The sequence below is a fragment of the Bos javanicus genome, chromosome 19, assembly GCF_032452875.1.
Source record: "Bos javanicus breed banteng chromosome 19, ARS-OSU_banteng_1.0, whole genome shotgun sequence".
NCBI lineage: Eukaryota > Metazoa > Chordata > Mammalia > Artiodactyla > Bovidae > Bos > Bos javanicus.
This window is the reverse complement of record NC_083886.1, coordinates 57,468,053-57,489,655: the sequence shown is the minus strand read 5'-3', so window position 1 is coordinate 57,489,655 and position 21,603 is coordinate 57,468,053. Positions and strand designations below refer to the sequence as shown.

Sequence of the window (21,603 nt, the reverse complement as noted above, 5' to 3'; positions counted from 1 at the left end):
AGCTCACAGTGGCAGGTGTTCAGCCCCGGAGGAGCCTTGGGTCACCCAGAGTCAGGAAGGGCGGCTGTGGGTTCTGTCGGACCCCACACGCCCACCTGGAGCTGTGATGCAGCCAGGCTTCCAACCCGCCTGGTGCCTGCCCTGTGCCGGTCCCACAGACTTGCCCCACACCCTGGCAGGAGGGCTGGGTGGGCTCCCCACAGTGTAGGCGGTGGAGTAACCGTGTCAGAGTTCCTGGAGAGCAGGGGGCCCCTGAGGCGTCTGGGGAGAATGAGCTCCCAGTGAGGGCCACGTGGCCAAGGACCAGGTCAGGAATGGACAGAGGGTGTGGCCCAGGTGGGTCCGGCTAGGGACCCGGATGCGATTGAATTCCTCCTTCCTGCTACGGGTGGCTCTGTCCTGCAGCTCCACCCTCCGGCACTGACCCCTGCCCCCAGCTGTGGAGGGGCAGAGGGGACGTGTCTGCAGGCCCGTGCATGCCTGGTTCTCATTGCAGACGGTGGAGCATGGCTTCCCCCACCAGCCCAGCGCCCTCGGCTACAGCCCCTCCCTGCGCATCCTGGCCATCGGCACCCGCTCCGGAGCTGTCAAGCTGTATCCTTTCTGTCCTCCCGGCTCCCACCCAGGGAGGCCCTGGAAAGGCTTGGGGCCTTGGCCTTGGTGAGATTCGAGAAAAGACTCCTCCACTGTCCGTATAAAAAGAAGTTGCAGATGACCCCTCTCGTTCCAGGGACGTTCCAAGTACCCTCTTAGGAGTCAGCCCTGAATGCAGCGAGTGCAGGCCAGGGATGGGCCAAGCAGTGGTGCTGTGGTTGTTTTTCTTTCCCCACCCCCACCCCAGAAGAATCAATCGACTGGCCCCAAACTAGAGACAGGGTGGCCTTGGGTCAGAGGAGCTGTGCTAAGGGAGCTGCTCTTCCAGTTTCTACCCCTGATCATGTGCACTCCCTCATACATACACACACACACACACACATTGGCAGGGACAGTCTACACAGACACACACACGCACGCACACAGGTTGGTTGTCCCTACAGTCTTTCCCTGGCCTGAGGGTCGACATGGTCCAGTGGGTCTATTTCAGAAGCCAGGACGGGGGATCACTGCTCAGGCCGTTTGGCCTGGGCTGGGCTACAAGTCTGGAAGTCCCACCCCTGGATCTGACCTGAGGCCCCAGGGTGGGACCCAGGGGGACTGGGAAGTGGGGGTAGGGGTCACATGGGGAGAGCCCAGCTGGCACCTCCTTCGGCGAAGCTGAAACTCCCTCCTGCTCCTCTGCTGCCGGATGGGGGCGGGGAGCTAGGCAGGGGCTGGTGTATGAACAGGGGGGCAGAAGCCAGGTCCCACAGGGCTCAGCCCTCCCTCAGCTGGTTAATCATTGCCGCCCCACGGCCATATCCTGGTTGCAGCTCTCAGTGCTAAGACTCGCACTCCCCGGTTGCCGTGGGTGGGCCCACAGGTGCCCGCTGTGTGTCTCCTCACGGGTGCCACCATGCGGTGGCTGATGGTCTCCTACAGGTCAGGTTTTGGGATTCAGGGAGGCCAGGGGCTGCAGTGGGCAGGCTGACAGTTGCCAAGGCAGCCCTCCCTGATTGGCTGACTTGCCCCTCGGGGGTCAGGTTGCTGGACCTTGTCCTTGGCTGGCCTACTGCTGCCTCCTCCCCACCTGACCCCCCACACAGAGGGGTCCCGCTGCCTGGGGGAGGGAGCCCTCCTCTGCTGAGGACTTGCACTCCGAGGGCAGGCCGGGGGTTGGGGGTCCTGCCTTTTGGAGCTGTTTCCTGAGCCCTCTCCTCCTAGCTATGGTGCCCCAGGTGTGGAGTTCATGGGCCTACACCGTGAGAACAACACTGTGGTGCAGATTCACTTCCTGCCTGGCCAGGTGAGCCACCCCACACCTTTCTTACTGGGTTTGGTGCTAATGAGAGGACCCGGGACAAACCTGCCCTTCCCCAGCCGCAGTTCATGACCCGCATCTCTGACACCCTGGGCAGCCCCAGTGTGTCGGTGTGTTGTGTTGAGGCCACGGGAACGCTGCCCTGCCCTGGTTAACGAGACCAGCCACTCCCACCCCGTTTCCTCCCCAGTGCCAGCTGGTCACCCTGCTGGATGACAACAGCCTGCACCTGTGGAGCCTGAAGGTCAAAGGCGGGGTGTCGGAGCTGCAGGAAGATGAGACGTTCACGCTGCGCGGCCCCCCAGGGTGAGAACTCGTCTTGTTGCCCCCAGCCAGGAAGCGGGCTGGGCTTCAGGCCACCTCCCCCCATCCTCTCTGAGCCCCAGCTCTCTGCCATCGGTCTGCAGCCTTGGCAGAAAAGAGTAAATATGTTTATCCGGTCTGAATCGCCGTGAATGCCATTAAAGGGCACCCCAGGCCTGGGCATCCCTGGCTCCACTGAGGGAGTCAGGGGATTCCACCCCCTGCCCCCACTGTGGGTCCCCCTTTGTGTGGGCAGCAGCCGGCTCACAGGCTGTCCTTCCCGTCTTCAGGGCTGCCCCCAGCGCCACGCAGATCACTGTGGTCCTGCCACACTCCTCCCACCAGCTGCTCTACCTGGGCACCGAGAGCGGCAACGTCTTTGCGGTGCGGCTGCCAGCCTTCCGCACGCTGGAGGACCGGGCCATCAGCTCGGACGCCGTGCTGCAGTGGTGAGCCCCAGGCCCCTCGTGCCCTCGGGGTGGACGCGGCCCACTCCCTTCCGCCCCAGTGATGCCTCAGGAGCTTATCATTTCTCTCCTGGAAAGTCTGTGGGGACAGGAGGGCAGACTCTGAGCACCCCCCAACCTGTCCCCCAAACTGAGAATCTTGCCCTCCAAAGTATTAGCACCCCAGCACCAAAAGCAGTCTTGGGAGTACTTGTCATCCCATTTAACGGGGAGGAAAAGGAGGCTCACAAAGACCGTGTAACGATGCCGCTCTCAGCCTGGTGTTCCTGGCACCGGTACCGCCCCTTTCAAAGCCTGGGGGCTCCGCCGCAGGGCAGACAAGGCCCAGACTTCCCTGGTCAAATGGGCAGTTTCTGCTGATGCTCACGTTTTGGAGTCTCGGCTGCTTGTTCACTCGCAGGCAGGCTCCACGGCCCCAGGCGCCTGACGGCCACAACCTGTAGGATTCTTGGGATCATTTCAGAATCTTTGCTCCTGGACGGTGGTGTCTGAAGTAGAGAGGAGTTCAGATCAGGTCTGGGGGTGGGGAGGGAGTGCCAGGTCCCAAAGGGAGGCAATGGAGGAGTCCAGCAGGAGCCCGTGGAGACGGCAGGGCTGGGATTTGCAGCCCCTTCAGGCTCAAGCTTCCTTAGGGCTCTGGCCCAGGCCTGTCGTACTCGCAGTCCTCAGGCCCCAGGTGATGGTCAAGCCGAGCTGGGTGTTGCTGGGCTGGGAAGATTCCTGCTTGGGGCTGGGTCCGGGTCCCTCTGAGCACTGGGCAGGGTAGACTCACACTGGGCAGTGTGACCATGGTTGGAGCAGGACTGTTTGCAGGGGGCCAGGCGTGGCTGGTGCTCACCAGGGCCTCCTGGTTTGCAGGCAGGACAGTGGAAGGACCTGCTCCTCAGTGTGGCCAAGCCAGCGCCCACCTCACCCACACCAGTGGGCATTTAGTCGGTCAGGGAGGAGCCCTTGCTGGGCTTTCCTAGCCTGAGTGCCCTGGGAATCCCTCCTATGAGTCTAAATCCTTGTTTTAAATGTAGCAAGTTAGGTTTGGGTTTGAGCATAGAAGCGCCCTCAGGATTCGGGCTGTTTCCATTTCATCCTTGCTGTTGGCTTTTGGTCCCGTGCCTGCTGCCTCATAGGCTTCTGTTGGCTGCAGCACCTCCAGACTTCACATCAGCATTCCAGGCCCAGAAAAGGAGGGGCTCAAGGCCACGAGAACTGATAACAGAGTTTTGTTTTGTGGGGCTCAAAAACTACTTTTATGGAATGCCACTGCCTTACAGAAATGCACTAAATTTGAATGTACGTTTTAACAGATTCTTGTTAAGCGAGTGTCCATGCAGCCAACTCTGGGAAAAGACAGAACTTTGCCAGCCCCGCCCCCCTCCCCCAGGATCCCCCTCCTGCCCCTCTCAGTCACAGCTCCCTCCCTCCCCCAGAGGTAACCACCCCATGGACTTTCCTAGAAACCACGTCCTTGCCTTTCCTGGTGGTCGTACCCGCTGTGTCTGCATCCTTGGAGGGTTTTCTCCATCTCTGTGCATTACTGTCCCTCTCTATGCATTACTTCTCTCTCCCCTTGATGATGCGTCCTAGCAGCCTTTCCACGCTTGACACATTCAGCGCCTACTGCTTTGCAGGTGCCGTGTATGTAGTTAATGGATGGCCGACACTCTCAGCCATGCTGCGTCGGTGCCAGTGACCTGGCTCACACTGTCCCTTTGCCCAGGTTGCCAGAGGAGGCCCGCCAGCGGCGGGCGTTTGAGATGGTGGAGGCTCTGCAGGAGCATCCCCGGGACCCCAACCAGATCCTTATCGGCTACAGCCGGGGCCTCGTCGTCATCTGGGACCTGCAGGGCAGCCGCGTGCTCTCTCATTTCCTCAGCAGCCAGGTAGGGGTGCCACCTGGTTCTCCCCAACGCCCACCTGACACATCCAGCCCCTGTCTGAGGCAGGGGGCGCAGGCGATGGGACCACCCCCTGACCCCAGCCCACGCACGCTGTTTCTTCTTTCCCGCCGTGAAGCAACTGGAAAACGTCTTCTGGCAGCGGGACAGCCGTCTGATCGTCAGCTGCCATTCTGACGGCAGCTACTGCCAATGGCGCATGACCAGCAACAGCCCGAAGCCGGAGCCCCTGCGCAGCTGTGTGCCTTATGGTCAGTGCTCTGCCCGCTGCCGGGGACCTCCTGCCAGTGAGCGGGGCAGTATCCTCTCCAGTCCCCAGGCGATCTCCTGCTTTCCAGGTGTAGGTGCCCAACTCAGAGGAGCAAAAGCCGGGGCATGGAGAGGGTGGAGAGGGTGAAGGCAGTGATGACAGCCACACAGCGGGTTTTCTGACACCCACTCTGTGGCTTTCTCTGGGAACTGCTCCGGCCAAGACTCCTAAGCCTAGATGTGCTCCGTGGGTGCGCGGGGGTCGGTGCTGTGGCCCACGGGCCTCTGAAAGCGGGAGGAGCGTTCGAGCTCGTTCCTTCTCTTTTAGGTCCTTTTCCTTGCAAAGCTATTACCAAAATCTTCTGGCTGACCACCAAGCAGGGGTAGGTGTCAGTGCCCTGTCCTATTCCCTTGCTAGAGTCTTCCTAGGGAGCTAAAAAGGCTGCTTAGGCCTCTTCCTGGGGAAGGTGGTGCATAAATGATGCCTTTGGGTCCCACATCTGGGCCTCCAGGCAACAGAGAGGGGGCCATTCATAACTCTCTCTGGCAAATTCCTGAAAAAAAATATTCCCTTTCTTTCCCTTTGACCCTCCTGGAGAGAGAATTCAGATCAGCAGCTTCCAAACTCTGTCTTACCAAACAGAATCATACAGGGAAACTTGATACAGAAGCATAAAGGGTGATGGGATCTGATTGAAGTGGGCCTGGTGGCAGAGACTCAGCCCACAGTCTGCGTGCCCTGCTGCTTACCCCCACGTTCTCCCAGGCTATTGAGCTGGGACAAGATAGGGGTCCGCCCCAGCCCCTCCCGGGAACCTTGAGTGCACACTCGCCTTGAGACTGGCCGCCCTCCCAGGCCCTGCCCTGGAGGCCAGTCACAGGACTGTCCCTCAGCCGGCTCAGCCGTGAGGTGAGCCCCAGCCCACCCCTGCTCTTCTGTGCCTGCCAGGTTGCCCTTCACCATCTTCCAGGGCGGCATGCCGCGGGCCAGCTACGGGGACCGCCACTGCATCTCGGTGGTCCACAACGGCCAGCAGACAGCCTTCGACTTCACCTCCCGAGTCATTGACTTCACTGTCCTCATCGAGGTGGACCCTGCGGCTGGTAGGCGGGCAGGAGTGGGTGTGGAGGACGGGTCCCCACCTGTAAACAAAGAGGGGGGGCCTGCAGGTGATCCCAGCGCTGCCGCCCCGAGTCCCTCAGCCCCACCGGGGGCTGCTCCCTCTCCTTCCCTGCTGGCCTGGGGCTTGTCCTTGCTGGCCACACCTCCCACCCACCCTAAAGCTCTCCTTGTCCTTCAGTGGCTCACCTGGGACTTAGCCCAAAGAGGGCCAGATCTGCACTATTGGCTTTAACACTCACTTGGACATAGTGAAGCCCTCCTTGTGGGGTGGGGCAGATAGCAGTGTGGGGCCATTTGAGCTGGCCTCCTGGAGCTCAGCCAGGCCAACAGAGCGCTGAGTCAGCTTCCTAAATTGGGTGACAAGCAAGACCAGAAAGGGCCGGTGTCGAAATCTGGAGAGGAGGCCTGGCGGGAGATCTCCTGATGACTCGTCCCTGGACGGCTCTGACCTGACAGGCCCGAGGCCTCCGGGTGAGGGGGACTGTGGGACGGCTCCGGTCACCCTGGGCTGTGCTCTGCAGGCCTCGCCGGCAGCTCTTTGGAGGGAGACTGTGAACCTGCTTTTCCTCTTTTTCTCAGCCCCTTCCATCCTCACATCTGACAGCGTGCTGGCAGCCAGGGCCAGTTTTGGGTCAGTTCTTTTAGATTTCCTATACTGATGATCTGTGAACAAAACCAGTTTTCCTTCTTCCTTCCCAATCATCTGCATAGCTTTTATGTCCTTTTCTTGTCCTACTGCGTTAGCTAGTGCTTGAATAGGAGTGTTGAGAGGAGGCCTTCTTGCCTTGCTCCTGATCTCAGTGGGAAAGCTTCAAGTTTCTCACCATCGATTATTACATCAGCTGTAGGTTTTTTCCTAGATATTCTTCATCAAGTTGAGGAAGTCCCCTCTATTCTTCTCTTTACTGAGAGGTTTTTTTTTTTTTTTAATCATAAATGGGTATTAGGTTTTGTCAAACACTTTCTCTGCACCCAGTGTTATACTCATGTGATTTTCCTTTTTTAGCCTGTTGACACAATATATTACATTAATTGATTTTCAAACATTGATATACCTGGGATACCTTACATACCTGGGATGAAACCCACTTAGTCGTGGCATATAGTTCTTTTTATGCATTGTTGGATTTGGAGCCTGTTTTAAATAATTTATTATTTTTAAATATTTATTTAAATTTATGTATTTTTCTGTGCCCAGTCTTAGTTGTGGCATGCAGGATCCTTAGATGCAACATTCAGGATTTAGTTCAATCCCTGGCTAGGGATTGAACCCAGGCTCGCTGTCTTGGGAGCGTGGAGTCTTAGCCACTGGGCCACCAAGGAAGTCCCTGAGCCTGTTTGTAAAATGCAGATTCCCTGGCTACAGCCCCTGAGCCTCTGATTCCACCGGGCCGGGCCGGGCACACTGCTTCCTTGTGGCTCCTGCAGCCCCTGACCCTTGGCCTGTCCCCACAGCCTTCGATGACCCCTATGCCCTGGTGGTGCTGGCCGAGGAGGAGCTGGTGGTGATTGACCTGCAGACGGCTGGTTGGCCTCCAGTCCAGCCTCCCTACCTGGCCTCCCTGCACTGCTCTGCCATCACCTGCTCCCACCACGTCTCCAACATCCCGCTGAAGCTGTGGGAACGCATCATAGCAGCTGGCAGCCGGCAGAGCACACACTTCTCCACCATGGTAGGTGCGGCTCGGCCCGGCCCCGCCCAGGACAGGCCCCGCCCCCAGGGCCAGCCCCGCCCCACCGCAGGCTCCGCCCCGCCCGTGAACTTCATCATCTCCTCCAGGAGTGGCCCATTGACGGCGGCACCAGCCTGGCCCCGGCCCCGCCACAGAGGGACCTGCTGCTAACAGGGTAGGTGATGCCAATGCCAGATGGGACGTGCAGGGTGGGAGCAGAGCCTAGAGGGCTGCGTGCCGGCCCGGCAGCCCTCTGACGGGCGGCAGGCGGGTTCCGCCCACAGGCATGAGGATGGCACGGTGCGGTTCTGGGACGCCTCGGGCGTCTGCCTGCGGCTGCTCTACAAACTCAGCACCGTGCGGGTGTTCCTCACCGACACAGAACCCAACGAGAGCCTCAGCGCCCAGGGCGAGGAAGAGTGGCCACCCCTCCGCAAGGTGAGGCCGGGAGCTTGGGCACCAGAGAGTGTGGGGGCGGGTCAGGCCCAGAGCTGAAGGCCACTCACGGGCCTCCTCTCCCTCGGCAGGTGGGCTCCTTTGACCCCTATAGTGACGATCCTCGGCTGGGCATCCAGAAGATTTTCCTCTGCAAATACAGCGGCTACTTGGCTGTAGCCGGCACAGCAGGGCAGGTAGCATGCCGGGCTGGGCGTGGGGAGCAGCGGGGAGGAGTGGTCAGAGGGTCCAGGGCCAGGAGCTTCCTTCTCAGCTTTGTGTGGGGGCGTTGGGGACAGCAGGGCCAGGAGCCTGGGCTTCCCAGGTGACTCGGTGGTTAAAAAAAACCCGTCTGCCCATGCAGGAGGCATGAGACCAGGTTCGATCCCTGGGTCGGGAAGATCCCCTGGAGGAGGGCATGGCAACCCATGCCAGTATTCTTGCCTGGAGAATCCCCATGGACAAAGGACCCCGGTGGGCTACAGTCCATGGGGTCTAAAGAGTCAGACACAACTGAAGTGACTTAGCATGCACACACTGGGCCAGGAGCTAGTCTCCTGAGTGCCCACTGATGGTGTCAACAGGAACATCACCTGCCCTTGACTTTTCCCAGTGAATAGGAGTTCCCAGATCCCATTAGAAGGAGGCCTTTGGGATGGTGACTTCTCCAGAAGCCAGAATTAAGGGCCAGAGGTTGGGCACTTGTGACCCTGGGCCTTGGTGTGTGTCTTGGGTCCCCTGCCATCGGGGTCCTCGGGCCCAGCTGTCCCTTGGAGCCGGGCTGGCTCAGCCCATCTGCCATCCGCCCAGGTGCTCGTGCTGGAGCTGAATGACGAGGAGGCGGAGCACGCAGTGGAGCAGGTGGAGGCCGACCTGCTGCGGGACCAGGAGGGCTACCGCTGGAAGGGCCACGAGCGCCTGTGTGCCCGCCCGGGGCCCGTGCACTTTGAGCCCGGCTTCCAGCCCTTCGTGCTGGTGCAGTGCCAGCCCCCGGCCGTGGTCACCTCCTTGGCCCTGCACTCCGAGTGGCGGCTCGTGGCCTTCGGCACCAGCCATGGCTTCGGCCTCTTTGACCACCAGCAGCGGCGGCAGGTCTTTGTCAAGTGAGCAGCCCACCCAGGGCGGCCGGGACCGGGTCTGGGATCGGCGCCTGAATCGGCAGGGAGTGCCCCAGAGCGTGACGGTGCTGATGGCCCCATGTCCCCCCCGGCCCCCAGGTGCACGCTGCACCCCAGCGACCAGCTCGCCCTGGAGGGCCCACTGTCCCGCGTGAAGTCCCTGAAGAAGTCCCTGCGTCAGTCCTTCCGCCGGATCCGCCGCAGCCGGGCGTCCAGCAGGAAGCGGCGGCCCGCTGGCCCTCCGGGAGAGGTGAGGCCAGGGCCGGCCGTGCCTGCTTCGGCCACGGGCTCCGGTTCATCTACCCCCGCCTGACCCTGTGACCTCGGATCTATCGCCCTGCCTCTCTGTCCCCAAGTGTGAACGGCAGTCTCTGTAACACCTCGGGGTCACATCCTCCGGTCCATGAGACCAGGCAGATGGTGGGGGGGGCGCGGTGGACAGTCCTCCCTGGAAGGGAAGCATGGAGCAATCCGATGCCCCCTGGGAAGGAAGGCCCTTGCCCACCCTCAGGCCACGCCCACCCGCTGCAGGTGCAGGAGGGGAGCAGCAGGGCAGAGCGGACCGGCCTGCAGAACATGGAGCTGGCGCCCGTGCAGCGCAAGATCGAGGCGCGGTCGGCAGAGGACTCCTTCACAGGCTTCGTCCGGACCCTCTACTTCGCCGACACCTACCTGAGGGACAGTGAGTGGCTGGTCTGAGATGGGGGAGCCTGGGCAAGCATCCTCTGGCTTGAGGGTGTGTTGGAAACTGCTGGCTGATTTGCCCTTAAGAGGGTTGCCCCTTCGTGAGCTCGGGCAGAGCTGGAGCCCCTGCACCTGCCTCTTTCTCTATGCGGCCTGAGTCTGGTCGCCCTGGCTTCATACCCAGGCCCCACTGCGCTCTAGAAGCGTGACCTTGGATGTGTCACTTAGCCTTTCTGGGTCTTGCTTCTCCCCCATAACATGGTGGCGTGGCTTCCTCCTAGAGTGGTTGCATGCATTGGGACATGCGTGAGGTCCTCTGGAAGCTGTCTGACTGTGTCTCTTCTCCTGCCAGGGTAAGGGTGGGCCGAGGGCTCTTTGCTGCTGTATCTCGAGGGCTGAGCCGTCCTGGGCTTGGGATCATCTGCTCAGGGCCCTTGGTTGTCAGGGAGCCTTGCAGGCCCTTCCTGTCTACACCAGGACGTAGGCAGGGCCCACAGCAGCTCCATTTCACAGAGGAAGAAAGTGAGGCTTGTGAAGTTCGCGGGCTTGAACTTGGAGTCACACGGGTAGTGAGCCAGGTCTCCCAGCTCCCCTTGAGCCCCAGAGCCAGGGGTTAAATGTAAACCTCAGCCTCCTGGCAGGTTCCCGCCACTGCCCCTCGCTGTGGGCTGGCACCAATGGCGGTACTGTCTACGCCTTTGCCCTGCGCGTGCCCCCTGCCGAGCGGAGAATGGATGAGCCAGTGCGGGCAGAGCAGGGTGAGTGCTGGGCAGGGGGAGGGTGCTTGTCTGCCTAGGCTGGGGGCAGGGTGGCATCTCCAACCTCACCTCCATCCCTACCGCCTACCTCCATCCTGCAGCCAAGGAGATCCAGCTAATGCACCGAGCGCCCGTGGTGGGCATCCTGGTGCTGGACGGACACAGCGTGCCCCTTCCCGAGCCCCTGGAAGTGGCCCACGATCTGTCAAAGAGCCCGGACATGCAGGGAAGCCACCAGCTGCTCGTCGTGTCGGAGGAGCAGTTCAAGGTGCCTTACGGGAGGAGGTGGGGCCCCCAGGGATCCCTCCACAAAGGACAACCACTGGGACTCCTTTAAAGTTGTGTGTGTAGTTGTGTGAGGGCTGCAGAGGCACCAGAGAGAAGCGAGGTCTTGGTGGAGTCCGCAGGGTCAGTGGTAGGGACACTGAAGCAGGACTTGTGTCTGTGGAAGGGAGAGAAGATGCAGACAGGGAACTAAGAGACCCTGGCATCCTCACAGTCCAAGCACAGTAACCACACGTCTGAGTGCTAAGGGCAGGAGCACTGGGGCTGAGCAGGCCTCGCCAGGAAGCTGGGCAGGCGGCAGAGGGCCAGGCCCAGCAGCGACACCGGGCAGGGACTCGAGAAGTCCTCGCTTGGCCGGATGAAGCACTGCGAACTGGTCCGGCCACCGATGTGACTGGCTGCCCTGCGCCCTAGGTGTTCACGCTGCCCAAGGTCAGTGCCCGGCTGAAGCTGAAGCTGACTGCCCTGGAGGGCTCGCGGGTGCGGCGGGTCAGCGCAGCCCGCTTCGGCAGCTGTCGGGCTGAGGACTATGGGGAGCATCACCTGGCTGTCCTCACCAACCTGGGCGACGTCCAGGTGGTCTCGCTGCCCCTGCTCAAGCCCCAGGTGCGGTACAGCTGCATCCGCCGGGAGGACGTCAGCGGCATCGCCTCATGCGTCTTCACCAAATACGGCCAAGGTGTGTGGGGGGCGGGCCCGGCGGGGCCTCCACCCCCTGGGCCAGGTTTGGGGCTCCCACTGCATCGTGGGGGCTGCTGGGAAGGACAGCCTGGGGTATTTCGGCCAAAGCCAGGCTCCTTAGGCAGAGAACTTTCGGAGGCTCTGATCCCTAATGACCCCCCAGTGTGGGGATTGGGGGTGGGTAGTGCAATGCTGTTGGCAGCCGCAGGGCCAACTTGGGCTGCCCTCACCTGCCAGCCTTCTCCACCCCACCCCCAGGTTTCTACCTGATCTCACCCTCCGAGTTTGAGCGCTTCTCTCTTTCCACCAAGTGGCTAGTTGAGCCCCGATGTCTGGTGGATTCAGCAGAATCAAAGAACCGCAGCCGCCCACGCAACGGATCAGGCCCCGAGAAGTCCTTGGGCCGAGCCAGGTGAGTGGAAGGGCAGGTGGCCTTTGCTCCACCCATTCCTCGCCCCGCCTTCCCTGGGGTGCCCGCTCTGGGGCTGCTCAGAGTCCCTTTCCCCTGAAACTCAGCCAGCCACCCCACCCACCCTTTCCCAGCCAGAATGGGGAGCCTCATGGCCTCCTGATCCTTACGGTCTCTTCCCCACAGGAACTCAGGGAGCCAGAGTGATGGAGAGGGTAAGACAGGTCTCTCTGGGGCCGGGGGCATGTGGGGGCAGAGGTGTGGCGAGGGCAGCTGGGGAGGGTCGGGGAGCCCAGGTGGTCATGCGGCGTTCGGGCTGGGGGTCACACAGTTTCCCTTGCGGTCCTGGGCTCCGGCTCCAGCACCCCCGCCCCCACAGAGAGGGAGCCAGGGCAGCAGAGGGCCGACGGCTCACGTGGCCTGGCCTCTGCCTTTCAGAGCGGAGGTCGGGCCCTGTGATGGAGCACGCTCTGCTCAATGACGAGAGTGAGTCGGGGCAGGAGTTGTGGGCTGGCAGGAGGGATGTTCGGGGTGGGGGTGGGGGTGGGGGGTACTTGGAAGGCCAGGGTGGAAACGCGAGCTGGTTTCCTGAAGAGGGCAGGCCGGTTCACCGGGTCAGCAGAAGGGGGAGCGAGGCGGGCATCCGGCCCTACCCGCACCGGCCTCACCGGGCCTCTGCTCCCCGCCTCTGCCCTGCAGGGGTTCTGAAGGAGATCCAGAGCACGCTGGAGGGAGACCGAGGGTGAGTGACTGTCCGCCTCGCCGGGGCGGGCCCCAGTGCCAGGAGAGCTGTGGGCGTGAGGGTTCTCGTCCAGAGTCCCATGGACGGTGACAGCCCCGACTTTGCCCACGCAGGAGCTGTGGCGATTGGCGTTCTCAGCGAGTGGCTGTGGGGTACAGCCTCAGCAACGGGGGAGGTAGGGGCCCTGGGCGCTGCTGCGGGCTTGGGGGGTGTGGGAGAAGGAGGAGGCCCCGTCCCCACCCTCCTGGACCCTTAGGCTCATCCCAGCCCTGACACGTGCCCCCGCTTGCCGGAAAGCCTCCGTGTCTGGGCTCACGCTCTGGTGTTCCTGTCTCCTGCAGCGGAGTGAACGGGACGCGTGTGCAGCCTGCACAGTGATCACACTACTGAGGGCTCCTCCGCGGGGCCCTGCCTACCTGAAGAAGCCCAGCACCGGGCCGTGCAGGGGCTGGGGGCACCCCAGGGTCCAGCCTGCCGCTGCTCCTGGCCTCAGGAGAGTGGGGACCCCCACAGCCCGGGGCTGTCCCTCCCCGGGCCCTGACTCTCCTGGTTCCTTTGTTAATGTTGCACAATTTTGAACTCCCCTTCCCCCCCCTCCCCTTTTGTAGTGGGTTGGGTTTTAAATTATAAATGTTAATTGCCTCTGGATGAAAAAGTTTTTAATAAACACCTTATTACCTCTTCGCCAGACTGGTCCAAAGATTTTAATTTTTTTTTTTAACTTGTGCAGAGATTTTTCCATGTAAATAGAAACGATGGTTAGCTGGTTCCCTGCCTTTGCCCCCTGGGGTCCATCCCTTGGACCAGGTTGGTGCTCAGGAGAACCTGTCGGTTCTTTTTTGCTATTTGGAATCAGATACATGAACTGTACATGGTTGTATCTGAATACCACATGCCTTCTCTCTTTGGGAATAAATGATAACAAGTTAACCGAATTGAGTCTGTCTGACTGCATCCCTGGGTGGGGGGCCGTAGGAGGGCCCTGGCCACTCCTGGCTGGCCTTTCTCTGCTGTCAGGAGGAGAAGATGCTCACAGGATGTTGACCTGATGGCTTCTCCTGGACTTTGGGGAAGGACTATGGGGTGCCACCCAGGTGGGGTCAGTGCCTGGAGGTTAAGGTCTCGACAAGCCAGGGACTTGATTCTTCTTGGCCTACATCTTTACCCACCTGGTATCTTGTTTTTTAAATTACTTTTGGCTGTGCTGGGTGTTGATTGAGGCACACAGGCTCTTTGTTGCCGTGCACGGGCTTTCTCTAGTTGCAGAGCGAAGGCTTATTACGGTGGCCTCTCTCGTTGCAGAGGCATAGGCTCTAGAGCGTGGCTCAGTGGTTGTGGCACACAGGCTTAGTTGCCGGACCAGGGATCGAACCCGTGTCTTCCTGCACTGGCAGGCGGATTCTTAACCACTGGACCACCATGAAGTTCCCCACCCATCTTCATCGAGCACCTACTCTGTGCTGGGTGCTTGAGGTTCAGAGGTGGCCAAGACAAGGTGGCCTTGCCCTTGTGGGACTCATGGTTCCTACAAGTGCAGGAAGTGTTAGGATGAGGGAAATCCGGGGGCCTGGGAGAAATGTGCCTGGGGAGGTGACATTAAGCTGTGACTAGAGGGACCTCCCTGGTTAACACTTTGAGCTTCCAGTGCAAGGGACACAGATTTGATCCCTGCTCGAGGAACTAAGATCCCACATTTTGTGGAGTAGCCAAAAAAAAAGGCATACGCTGGGACAGGAGAGGTGACCAGGAGTTGGCTGGGGGGCAGGGAGGCACAGCAGCACACGAGGAAATGGTCTCCTCGCAGCGGAACGAGTGAAGAGCCAAGGCTGGTTGGCAGGAAGTGAGTGAAAATGCCGGGGCCAGTCAGGGAGCCCTGGGAGCCTCGTGGGGGCAAGGGCACTGCCCTGAGTCACAGGAGATCCCCTGGCCTGAGCTGGAAAAGGGCCTGTTGGAAGGACACCAATTAGCATGGGGAGCAGAGAAGGAGCTGAGTTCCAGGTTCCAGGACAGACACCCCGGGGGAGCATCCTCTGTACCTGCCCTCCAGCATGTCCCGCTACAGACACGCTCTGAATTTGGGAACTTGGACCACTCAAGCTCCCTTGTTTCTCCTTGGAGGAATAGTAGGGGCTTACCCAGATGGAAGAATTGATGCTTTTGAATTGTGGTGTTGGAGAAGACTCTTGAGAGTCCCTTGGACTGCAAGGAGATCCAACCAGTCAATCCTAAAGGAAATCAACCCTGAATATTCACTGGAAAGGCTGAGGCTGAGGCTGAAGCTGAAGCTCCAGTACTTTGGCCACCTGAAGTGAAGAACTGATTCATTAGGAAAGACCTGATGCTTGGAAAGATTGAGGGCAGGAGAATGGGGGACAGAGGATGAGATGGTTGGATGGCATCACTGACCCAATGGAGATGAGTTCTAAAGTAACTCTTCTAGAGACCACTGTAGCTTCAACCCCAGCAAGTCGCACTTGGACAAATTACTTACCTGCTCTGCTTCAGTTTCTCCTGGCAACTGGGTGATAATAGTATTCCTTCTTGATCTGTTGCGAGGTTTCTGAGTCCGTGTGGTTAATGGGTTAATGATGGTGCTGACCCTGTTAGGATCAGGGAAAACATCTTAAGAGTTTGATGCACAGGATGTCTTTATCCTTTTTTCTCTGGCTGCTCCGGGTCTTAGTTGCAGCATGTGGGATCTTCACGTGTGTCATGCGAACTGTTAGTTGTGGCCTGTGGGCTCTAGTTCCCCCGACCAAGGATCAAACCCGGACCCCCTGCACTGAGAGTGCAGAGTCTTAGCCACTGGACCACAGGTAATTCCAAGACGTCTTTATCTTTTATCACAAATTAAGCTTTGCTGTTTTGAACTTGGGTTGGCACTGGGATCTTCAGTCTGTGGGTCAGGATCCTGCACCAAAAGTGGGTGCCAAGGAAGGAGTGGGAACGTCACATCAGGGGGGCTGGGCAGCCCTTCCCCTGCCTAGGAAGAAGGCATGCTTTTGTGACTGCCCGTTTAGGGGGGCTTCTGCGTGTTTTATCCGTTTAGCTAAGTTAACTCACACAAATGGACAAGCGACATGAAGTTTCCTGCCAAGTAACTAAGGATTGGAGATACTACTAATAATGCAAACACCAATAAACCAGAAGAAAATGGCAGAGCCAACACTTCCATGGCTCAGAGGGGCTTTGTGGCTGCAGCAATGATCCAGTTAATCAGCTCGAACAGGAAGTCAACAGCAAGCACACACACTGAAAATACCTAGAGATCTCTGAAAATTTTGAAAATGGATTAACCCTGTGCCCATTAAGGATGAGCTTGGCCTTAAGTACATTGTGCTTCGAAGAGTGAGCTTATGGTGGTGGTTCGACTATTTCAGTTCAGAAAACATTTTCATATTGGGAACGTGAGTGGCAATTTGTGTGGCTAGGCATGCAGACACGGAAGCACTTGGTGCGCTCTGGAAAGGGGATTAATCCCTGTGGAGGAGCGGGGTGTCCAGGAAGAGGTGGCGAGAGTGCCAAAGCAGGCACTGAGAGGGTGAGTTGACTAGGAAGGCTGCCAGATGGTGTGTGAGCGGGAGGGTCGCTGCCAATTCTAAGGGCCTTGGAGACAGTTGGTCTGGAGACTTACATCTGAGGGCCTTCGGCATCCTACCTTTGAAAGTCGGGCCAATCCTACTCTTTATCACTGGCTTTGTCTGTTACCGGCTGTGTGACCTTGCAGGTCATCTGACCTCACTCCTGCACCTTTGTTTACTTATCTGTAAAATGGGCTGTAATAATAGGGCGGATCTCAGAGGACTGTAAGGATTCAATGAGAATCTGGAACGTCCCACAGGACCGGGCTCCCAGTTAAGACCCAAACAAAGGAGGTGAAGGTTATCGTGAGGTGGATGAGGCCAGGAGAGGAGGAGATTGCTCAGGAGGGAGGGAGGGAGTGTGTGTGGAGTCAGAAGAGGACTCGCACAGGTGGAGGAGGTGATCTCAGCCCTTGTGAGCAAAGCGGAAGAGGACAGGTGGGAAGGAGGAGGCGGGGGTGGCGCCCCTCTCCCCTGGTTTGTCTGAGGACTTCCCTGGAGGCTGTTGGAAACCACACAGCCAGGAGGTGGGGGGCACGGGGAACCAAGCCTGTCTTGGTTCCAAAGCCAATCCCAGCAGAAGTGCCGAGGAGCAGCATGACGGGAGCCTCGAATTGGGTCCCCGATTCCTCACTTACTGCCTACATGTCCTTAAGCCACTTACCCTCTCTGAGCCATTTCCCCATCTATGAAATGAGACCATATCCCCTTCCTAAGGTTTGGGGAGGTTTGGATGAAATGAAGCTTGGGAAGGGAGCTGAGGTTCAAGGGCTCAGAAGCGGCCTTGCCTTCCCAGCTGTGTGTTGGTTGCTCAGTCGTGTCCAGCATTTCGTGACCCCAGGGACTGTGGCCCGCCAGGCTCCCCATCCATGGAATTCTCCAGGCAAGAATACTGGAGTGGGTTGCCATTTCCTTCTCCAGGGGAATCTTCCCAACCCAGGGATCGAACCCAGGTCTCCCGCATTGCGGGCAGACGCTTTAACCTCTGAGCCACCAGGGAAGTCCCAGCTGAATGAGAAACAAGTGCTGACCTGGATCAACAGGAGAGAGAGGGGGACCCAGGAGAAGGCTGGAGACTGGAGATGGGAGTATGGAGCTCTCCATCTGCTCCAGTGCTCACAGGACACATTGTAATGGGTTGGACAAATTGAAGTTCCATGTATAGCTGGTAGCTCTCCTGCCAGGCCTTGGGAGCCAGACTGAGTGGGCATCCCAGTTCTGACACTCAGCTGTGTGCCTCAGTCTTATCATCCATGAAATGGGAATCCTTATACCACCCATCTCTTAGAGTGCTTCTAAGAGTTAAGTGAAGGCTTCCCTGTGGGCTCAGTGGTTAGGAACCCACCTGCTAATGCAGGAGACTTGGGTTCAGTCACTGAGTAGAGAAGATCCCCTGCAGAAGGAAATGGCAACCCACTCCAGGATTCTTGCCTGGGAAATCCCATGGAAAGAGGAGCCTGGTGGGCTACAATCCATGGGGTTGCAAACAGTCGGACACGATTTAGCGACTAACAGCAGCAAAGTGTTAAGTGAACTTGTAATAAAGGATGTAGAACAGTAAGCCCTGAAGTGTTAGCTATTGTTTATTATGTTTATTATTATCGTCATTATTAGTCCAGGACAAAACAGAGCTCTTTCTCTATGCTATTTATTATAAAATGCATACAGAATAACACAAGTCAAAGGAGAACAACCCAGTAAACCTTCACAAACTGAACAGTATCACCCACAGAGGCTTCCTTGTGACCCTCCTAGTCACCACCAACCTCCCACCCACAACCCAGGCACCACCCTGGCACTAACTTAGCTCAGTTTCCTCTTTTTGTCCTTTATATAAATAGAATCAGACAGTGACTCTATAACTCTTTCACAACTGGTTTCTTCACTCACCATCATGTTTTGTGAAATAACCCAGGTATGTCGCTGGCAATGGTATGTCGTTTTCAATGCAACAACCGATTGATCGTTATCTACTTTTGGCAGGTGAAAGGAGCCCTCTGAACCTGATTGCCCTTTGCCTTGCTCAGTACTGGTGGTGGGGAAGCAGAGCGTACAGACTTTTAAAGACACCAGTTTCATGAGTCACATGTAACCAACGTTACCCGTTTGCTGTGTTCCTTCAGGACAGCTGCTTCCTTGGCAAAGGCCAAGGCACTTTCAACTCCTTGCTCAAACCAGGCTTGAGTGGCCCTCCTAGGTAACGTGAGTGCTTGTGGCAGCTCCACCCAGGTTGGCTCCAGATGTGCAGAGAGGTGGGTGTGAGGCAGTTCAGTTCAGTTCAGTCGCTCAGTCGTGTCTGACTCTTCGTGACCCCCTGGACCACAACACGCCAGGCCTCCCTGTCCATCACCAACTCCCGGAGTTTACTCAAACTCATCTCCACTGAGGCAGTGATGCCATCCAACCATCTCATCCTCTGTTGTCCCCTTCTCCTCCCGCCTTCAATCTTTCCCAGCATCGGGGTGTTTTCAAATGAGTCAGCTCTTCACATCATGTGGCCGAAGTATTGGAGCTTTAGCTTCAACATCAGATCTTCCAATGAACACTCAGGACTGATTTCCTTCAGGATGGACTAGTTGGATCTCCTTGCAGTCCAAGGGGACCCTCAAGAGTCTTCTCCAACATCACAATTCAAAAGCATCAATTCTTCAGCGCTCAGCTTTCTTTATACTCCAACTCTCACATCCATACATGACCACTGAAAAAACCATAGCCTTGAGATGGACCTTTGTTGGCAAAGTAATGTCTCTGCTTTTTAATGTGCTGTCTAGGTTGGTCATAACTTTCCTTCCAAGGAGTAAGTGTCTTTTAATTTCATGGCTGCCATCACCATCTGTGAGAGCCCCAAACACTGTTTCCACTGTTTCCCCATCTATTTCCCATGAAGTGATGGGACCGGATGCCATGACCTTAGTTTTCTGAATGTTGAGCTTTAAGCCAGCTTTTTCACTCTCCTCTCTCACTTGCATCAAGAGGCTTTTTAGTTCCTCTTCACTTTCTGCCATAAGGGTGGTGTCATCTGCATATCTGAGGTTATTGATATTTCTCCCGGCAATCTTGATTCCAGCCTGTGCTTCATCCAGCCCAGCGTTTCTCATGATGTACTCTACATATAAGTTAAATAAGCAGGGTGACAATATACAGCCTTGACGAACTCCTTTTCCTATTTGGAACCAGTCTGTTCCATGTCCAGTTCTAACTGTTGCTTTCCTGACCTGCATACAGACTTCTCAAGAGGCAGGTCAGGTGGTCTGGTATCTCCATCCCTTTAAGAATTTTCCGCAGTTTGTGGTGATCCACACAGTCAAAGGCTTTGGCATAGTCAATGAAGCAGAAATAGATGTTTTTTCTGGAACTCTCTTGTTTTTTTGATGATCCAACGGATGTTGTCAATTTGATCTCTGGTTCCTCTGCCTTTTAGAAAACCAACTTGAACATTAGAAGTTCACGGTTCATATATTCCTGAAGCCTGGCTTGCAGAATTTTGAGCATTACTTTACTTGCGTGTGAGATGAGTGCAATTGTGCAGTAGTTTGAGCATTCTTTGGGATTGGAATGAAAACTGACCTTTTCCAGTCCTGTGGCCACTGTTGAGTTTTCCAAATTTGCTGACATATTGAGTGGAGCACTTTCATAGCATCATCTTTTAGGATTTGAAATAGCTCAGCTGGAATTCCACCACCTCCACTAGCTTTGTAGTGATGCTTCCTAAGGTCCATTTGACTTCACATCCCAGAATGTATGGCTCTAGGTGAGTGATCACACCGTTGTGATTATCTGGATCATGAAGATCTTTTTTGTATAGTTCTTCTGTGTATTCTTGCCACCTCTTCTTAATATCTTCTGCTTCTGTTAGGTCCATACCATTTCTGTCCTTTATTGAGCCCATCTTTGTATGAAATTTTCCCTTGGTGTCTCTAATTTTCTTGAAGAGATCTCTAGTCTTTCCCATTCTATTGTTTTCCTCTATTTTTTTTTCATTGATCACTGAGTAAGGCTTTCTTATCTCTCCTTGCTATTCTTTGGAACTCTGCATTCAATGGGTATATCGTTCCTTTTCTCCTTTGCTTTTCGCTTCTCTTCTTTTCACAGCTATTTGTAAGGCTTCCTCGAACAGCCATTTTGCTTTTTTGCATTTCTTTTTCTTGGGAATGGTCCTGATCCCTGTCTCCTGTACCATGTCATGAACCTCCGTCCATAGTTCATCAGGCACTCTGTCTATCGGATCTAGTCCTTTAAGTCTGTTTCTCACTTCCACTGTGTAATCATAAGGGATTTGATTTAGGTCATACCTGAATGGTCTAGTGGTGTGAGGCAGGTAGGAGCTAAGTGGAGAACCCTCCAAGGAAAGGGCACAACCTGGAGCGTCAGCCTCCCCCACTGTGATTTTGGGTGGGGCTCCCAGTTGAGGAGAGGCCAGAGGTCAGCAGGGGCACAGGAGTCCGGTGGGGGCACTGAGATTTGTCATGTTTCAGAGGGGAAAAAATGTTGGATGATATCCTGCCTCAGTGCCATGTGAAGATGGGTGGTCTCCTCTCTTGTTGGTGGGAGTGTAAATTGGTACAGCCTCCACGGAGGAAAATTTGGAGCTCTCTGAGTTATACAAAATCACACACCCTATGGCCTCGCAATTCCACTTCTAGGAATTGATTCGGCCTGCACACAGAGGGTTTCAATGTTGTCTGTAATTGAAGCAAAAGGTTAGATGAAGGCAGCCTCCATTTCAGTCGTAAAAGTCTGTTAACCTAAAATAATTTTAAGAGCCAATTATTTTACCAGCAAAGAATTACAACATGGGACAGCAATTAATGCCAACTACACACACCTCTGCAGGAAAGAAAACTTTTTATAAAGGAACCTCTTTTATAGAGGAAAAAGGGAAGTTGGGAGAGGCTGTTATAAACAAAAAGTCCATAGGAGGAAATTGGGAGTTTGAAGTATAGCAGCTTTTCATTGGCTTAGTTTGACAGTTTCTCATTGGCTGCGCTATTGCCAGGCAAGGGGAAAAACTTTCTTCCTCCAGCTGGCAGCAGTAAAGTTCTGTCACTTCCTGCCTGAGGTCCAAAGTACATTTTTTCTCTTGGGATCTATACCGAGGTGAACTGGTTAAGTGTATAAGGACTCCCCCTTCTGGCCGCTGGCCTCCATTTAGTGAGTGTTTCCTTTATTAATTTTCACACTATCAATAAAGAATTGGTTGAACTCTGGCACATTCATTTGCTGGAATATTACGAAGTTGTAAAAAAAAAGATTTTTACTATTATGAAATCTCCAAGTTAATCTGTTAGAATGAAGCACCATGAGCT

General features: G+C 56.4%; 1 protein-coding gene across 2 annotated transcripts in view; it reads left to right on the top strand.

Moving 5' to 3' along the window:
* The window catches only part of LLGL2 (LLGL scribble cell polarity complex component 2), a 36,601-nt gene extending 23,197 nt beyond the window's left edge, over positions 1 to 13,404 (top strand). For both annotated transcript variants that reach the window (XM_061392842.1, XM_061392843.1), the window contains 24 exons: positions 497 to 594; positions 1,801 to 1,882; positions 2,088 to 2,203; positions 2,491 to 2,649; positions 4,382 to 4,544; positions 4,678 to 4,810; positions 5,137 to 5,191; positions 5,758 to 5,912; positions 7,387 to 7,604; positions 7,712 to 7,779; positions 7,889 to 8,042; positions 8,132 to 8,236; positions 8,850 to 9,142; positions 9,257 to 9,407; positions 9,689 to 9,839; positions 10,483 to 10,599; positions 10,701 to 10,867; positions 11,299 to 11,563; positions 11,824 to 11,977; positions 12,161 to 12,189; positions 12,413 to 12,460; positions 12,674 to 12,716; positions 12,830 to 12,891; positions 13,058 to 13,404. In XM_061392842.1, coding sequence (XP_061248826.1) covers positions 497 to 594; positions 1,801 to 1,882; positions 2,088 to 2,203; positions 2,491 to 2,649; positions 4,382 to 4,544; positions 4,678 to 4,810; positions 5,137 to 5,191; positions 5,758 to 5,912; positions 7,387 to 7,604; positions 7,712 to 7,779; positions 7,889 to 8,042; positions 8,132 to 8,236; positions 8,850 to 9,142; positions 9,257 to 9,407; positions 9,689 to 9,839; positions 10,483 to 10,599; positions 10,701 to 10,867; positions 11,299 to 11,563; positions 11,824 to 11,977; positions 12,161 to 12,189; positions 12,413 to 12,460; positions 12,674 to 12,716; positions 12,830 to 12,891; positions 13,058 to 13,065 — 2,994 coding nt within the window. In that variant the 3' untranslated portion in view covers positions 13,066 to 13,404. The remainder of the gene's footprint in view (positions 1 to 496; positions 595 to 1,800; positions 1,883 to 2,087; positions 2,204 to 2,490; positions 2,650 to 4,381; positions 4,545 to 4,677; positions 4,811 to 5,136; positions 5,192 to 5,757; positions 5,913 to 7,386; positions 7,605 to 7,711; positions 7,780 to 7,888; positions 8,043 to 8,131; positions 8,237 to 8,849; positions 9,143 to 9,256; positions 9,408 to 9,688; positions 9,840 to 10,482; positions 10,600 to 10,700; positions 10,868 to 11,298; positions 11,564 to 11,823; positions 11,978 to 12,160; positions 12,190 to 12,412; positions 12,461 to 12,673; positions 12,717 to 12,829; positions 12,892 to 13,057) is intronic.
* Positions 13,405 to 21,603: the final 8,199 nt, after the last annotated feature.